This window comes from Procambarus clarkii, chromosome 60, assembly GCF_040958095.1.
Source record: "Procambarus clarkii isolate CNS0578487 chromosome 60, FALCON_Pclarkii_2.0, whole genome shotgun sequence".
Taxonomy (NCBI): domain Eukaryota; kingdom Metazoa; phylum Arthropoda; class Malacostraca; order Decapoda; family Cambaridae; genus Procambarus; species Procambarus clarkii.
In genome coordinates, this window is record NC_091209.1 from 6,484,805 (window position 1) to 6,489,804 (window position 5,000).

The 5,000-nt window shown below is 49.2% G+C and overlaps 1 protein-coding gene across 4 annotated transcripts in view; it reads right to left on the minus strand.

Moving 5' to 3' along the window:
• Nucleotides 1-1,410: 1,410 nt before the first annotated feature.
• LOC123766929 (UDP-glycosyltransferase UGT5) overlaps nt 1,411-5,000 on the minus strand; it is a 12,333-nt gene continuing 8,743 nt past the window's right edge. Inside the window, exons 8-10 of one of the 4 annotated variants that reach the window (XR_011223318.1) lie at nt 4,015-4,234; nt 2,454-3,480; nt 1,411-2,406 (exon numbers count right to left, since the gene is read on the minus strand). Coding sequence is in view for 1 of the 4 variants with exons in the window: in XM_069307425.1 (XP_069163526.1) it covers nt 3,198-3,480; nt 4,015-4,234 (503 nt within the window). In the remaining 3 variants the exon portion in view is untranslated. Of the gene's footprint in view, nt 3,481-4,014; nt 4,235-5,000 lie in introns of all 4 variants that reach the window. The other 3 variants (XR_011223319.1, XR_011223320.1, XM_069307425.1) reach the window with 3 other exon arrangements.

Genomic DNA, 5,000 nt, shown 5'->3' on the forward strand with positions numbered 1-5,000 from the left:
GGAGTGACAGCTCCTGCCTGCCCCATCAGGGAGTGACAGCTCCTGCCTGCCCCATCAGGGGGTGACAGCTCCTGCCTGCCCCATCAGGGAGTGACAGCTCCTGCCTGCCCCATCAGGGGGTGACAGCTCCTGCCTGCCCCATCAGGGGGTGACAGCTCCTGCCTACCCCATCAGGGAGTGACAGCTCCTGCCTGCCCCATCAGGGAGTGACAGCTCCTGCCTGCACCATCAGGGGGGTGACAGCTCCTGCGTGCCCCATCAGGGGGGTGACAGCTCCTGCCTGCACCATCAGGGGGTGACAGCTCCTGCCTGCACCATCAGGGGGTGACAGCTCCTTCCTGCCCCATCAGGGGGTGACAGCTCCTGCCTGCCCCATCAGGGGGTGACAGCTCCTGCCTGCCCCATCAGGGGGTGACAGCTCCTGCCTGCCCGTTCAGGGAGTGACAGCTCCTGCCTGCACCATCAGGGGGTGACAGCTCCTGCCTGCCCGTTCATGGGGTGACAGCTCCTGCCTGCACCATCAGGGGGTGACAGCTCCTGCCTGCACCATCAGGGGGTGACAGCTCCTGCCTGCCCCATCAGGGGGTGACAGCTCCTGCCTGCCCCATCAGGGGGTGACAGCTCCTGCCTGCCCGTTCAGGGAGTGACAGCTCCTGCCTGCCCCATCAGGGAGTGACAGCTCCTGCCTGCCCCATCAGGGAGTGACAGCTCCTGCCTGCCCCATCAGGGGGTGACAGCTCCTGCCTGCCCCATCAGGGGGTGACAGCTCCTGCCTACCCCATCAGGGAGTGACAGCTCCTGCCTGCCCCATCAGGGAGTGACAGCTCCTGCCTGCACCATCAGGGGGGTGACAGCTCCTGCGTGCCCCATCAGGGGGGTGACAGCTCCTGCGTGCCCCATCAGGGGGGTGACAGCTCCTGCCTGCCCCATCAGGGAGTGACAGCTCCTGCCTGCACCATCAGGGGGTGACAGCTCCTGCCTGCCCCATCAGGGGGTGACAGCTCCTGCCTGCCCGTTCAGGGAGTGACAGCTCCTGCCTGCCCGTTCATGGGGTGACAGCTCCTGCCTGCCCCATCAGGGAGTGACAGCTCCTGCCTGCACCATCAGGGAGTGACAGCTCCTGCCTGCCCCATCAGGGGGGTGACAGCTCCTGCCTGCCCCATCAGGGGGGTGACAGCTCCTTCCTGCACTATCAGGGGGTGACAGCTCCTGCCTGCCCCATCAGGGGAGTGACAGCTCCTGCCTGCCCCATCAGGGGGTGACAGCTCCTGCCTGCCCCATCAGGGGGTGACAGCTCCTGCCTGCCCCATCAGGGGGTGACAGCTCCTGCCTGCCCCATTAGGGGGTGACAGCTCCTGCCTGCACCATCAGGGGGGGGGTGACAGCTCCTGCCTGCCCCATCAGGGGGGTGACAGCTCCTTCCTGCACTATCAGGGGGTGACAGCTCCTGCCTGCCCCTATCAGGGGGTGACAGCTCCTGCCTGCCCCTATGAGGGAGTGACAGCTCCTGCCTGCCCCATCAGGGGGTGACAGCTCCTGCCTGCCCCCATCAGGGGGTGACATTCCTGGTGTTTCTCGCATTTCTTTTGTTGAATTATAAGTTGAATCTCTTCGTGCATTTTCTTGATGAATCTCAATATTCAGTCCGTATGTTTGCTACCAATGATTCTAGCAAAATATTCTCTATATTTCTTATAACCTTTACTTGAGAGGTTGAAAAATTGACTCCCCAAAAGTTCATTTCACAGTTTTATTATAACCCGACGGTGCATTTCGTTGATCCTGTCAACATTTCGAAAGGCAGAGCAGAAGTGAATACAATTTAGCTGGAGCAACTGAACGTATAACCGAGAGTGAGGTAAAGTGTCACATGGACCAATAGACCCACTCTTCCTCTCCCAGGTGGAACATCTTCTATGTTCCACCTGTACAAGAAGTTGGAACATCTTCTATGTTCCACCTGTACAAGAAGTTGTACAAGAAGTTGGAACATCTTCTATGTTCCACCTGTACAAGAAGTTGTACAAGACGTTGGAACATCTTCTATGTTCCACCTGTACAAGAAGTTGTACAAGACGTTGGAACATCTTCTATGTTCCACCTGTACAAGAAGTTGTACAAGACGTTGGAACATCTTCTATGTTCCACCTGTACAAGAAGTTGGAACATCTTCTATGTTCCACCTGTACAAGAAGTTGTACAAGAAGTTGGAACATCTTCTATGTTCCACCTGTACAAGAAGTTGTACAAGACGTTGGAACATCTTCTATGTTCCACCTGTACAAGAAGTTGTACAAGACGTTGGAACATCTTCTATGTTCCACCTGTACAAGAAGTTGTACAAGACGTTGGAACATCTTCTATGTTCCACCTGTACAAGAAGTTGGAACATCTTCTATGTTCCACCTGTACAAGAAGTTGTACAAGACGTTGGAACATCTTCTATGTTCCACCTGTACAAGACGTTGGAACATCTTCTATGTTCCAACTGGAAGAGGAAGAGCCAACCAAACACACAAGACGTACATTAATTATAGCCTGCAAGCACAAGTGCTGAGGCAGTGAGGCAGAAATTCCTACACAAAGTGTACTTCATGTCTGGCTTCGTCGTAATGGCAAGCATAACTGCATCAGGCATGGCCTTAAGAACAAAAAATAGATAACTACAGACAACTTTTCTCGGCCCAAACAACACAGCTCCTATTTACATCCACCCAAACTTATTCATGTCTAACCTACGCTTGAAACAAGCCAGTGATCCCACATTGTCTATCATGTTACGCTAATTTGTTCCATAAATCAACAACCATGTTTCCGAACCAGTATTTACCCAGATCTCTCCTGAATCTAAACATATGTAATTTATATCCATTGTTTAATCCACTGATGGTTCCGTAGGGACGGAATAAACATAATAGATTCATATATACGAATTCAACAAATTCTCTAAAATACGAAGCACTACGAGGTTGTTATAACAATAATAGTTTTAGTTGTAAAGTTTCCAAGCTCACAAACTGTTAAATATATGTAAACTACGCCAACATGTTTATGGAAATACAGGCTCCGTAAACGGCTGTGCGCGAGTGCTTGATGAATTCTATCCCAAAACACAAGGGGGTAGAATTCAGCAAGCACTCGATAAACTCACCCACGACAACTCACCAGTAACTTATAACTAATGATGAAAAGATCCATTACTTCAGTGTATTTGTCTTTGTCCTCCCTGTGAACGCGACGGTGACGACGACCAGAGCAATCTTCCGAAGGACGAGGACTGTCGTGACGGCCGCCAGGAGGAGACCACAGACGACATCGAGCATGAGGAACTCCACCCAAGAGAGACTGGCAGCTGGAGACCTCAGGTGGGGCGCCCCCTTGTGTCGGATGACATACTCCGTCCAGTACACCGCCAGATCTTGTGGCGTCTCCACCTGGTCCTTCAGCGCTCTCGACATGTTTTCTATCTTCCTCTTGTACCTGTACAATGTTAATATTTATTTACATTTATGAAAATGTGTATACTAGAACGGGGTAACCGGCTTTGCCCGGGTCTCTTTGTCTCTTCCACAAACCTTTCTTTCCAATTTTTTTCCACCCCTCTAAACTCAGCCACACAGACTACCAGACAACGCGAGACAAGACCGCAAACACAAACTCACAGACAAAATGGGTTAATATAAACTCAACGACTCACAAACACAAGAACTCACACAAACGCAATTTCAAAAAGGTTCTTGATTCATGTTTTACAATGTTCAAAACAAGCCTTTTTGTATTTGAATCTCAAACTAACTTTAGATAGCTTGGCGCATCAAACACACTTGCGTACCCAGTACGGTAACCGCTTGACCATGGACAACTGTATAAAAATGTTGGAAGTAGGGAGGCTTTATATATATATATTTTATTCAAGAGTTGGAGTGAAACTTTGTCTGACTCCACTATCTTACTTTACCTATATTTGATTATTATTAATATAGTTTAATGTATACTTAAGACTTTAATACTAACCTTGAGTTATTAATGATTTCCTGAATGGTGTAAACGATAAGATCAGCTGATAGTTCATCCCAGTTCAGGTACAAGCCAATACCCTTGTTGGCAATATTTTGGGCATTCCTGGGCTGGTCCCCGTGGATGGGTAAGGCCAGGATGGGCTTAGCATGGTAGATGGCCTCCTGGGTGCCCAGAAGACCTCCGTGGCTCATAAACATCTTGACACGAGGATCACCTACGGGAGATTGTTTTATGTTGCAGAGTGGTAAGGAACTAACAAACCAAGTGCTAAACACGAAAAGCTATGTAGCACTGTGTCAACAGCTTTAAATATTCATTTTGAGAGCAGAAAAACAATGGTGTCAAAGGAGCCAGATTCGCGGAGGATTTTATCAAGGGACAATTGACCAAAACAAACATTGCGAAGGCAAAAATTCCAATCATTTTGAAAAATCAAGAGTATTCCATGAGGAGGCCCGCCACCGTCAATGGAACAATACTGTCTGACATTAAGGTGCAGTTCTCTCTTCCTTAATGTGCTCACGAGTTAATCGTGTTTGGCAGAAGTACCAATCAGGCCGGAAATGTTACCCACTGCCTGTCTTCTTTGGCGGATGAAGGCCATGTGGATTGGTAACATTTGGAAGTAAGCTGATATCCTCAATAACTATCCGTCCAACGGTCGCGCATCCAATTATGAATAATCGGGTAGAATTTCGAAGTAGGAATTCGTTTGAGAAATGAGATACGCATGAACCTCTGCTTTGATAGCGGCGTCCAGGAGCTTGGTAAAGACATCTCCCATATGGATTGGAAGCAAAAGTCGAGTGTCTTCTTTTCTGCTAAAGATGATGAATACCCAATGATGGAGTTCGATCTCCAAAAGTTGCGAAGGGTTAATGGATTCTAGAGGAAGAGGGGAATAGTGGCCTGCTAGATATCCATAACACCTCGGGGATAACGTAACAGATATCCCTAAACCAACGTTACATTACACATTA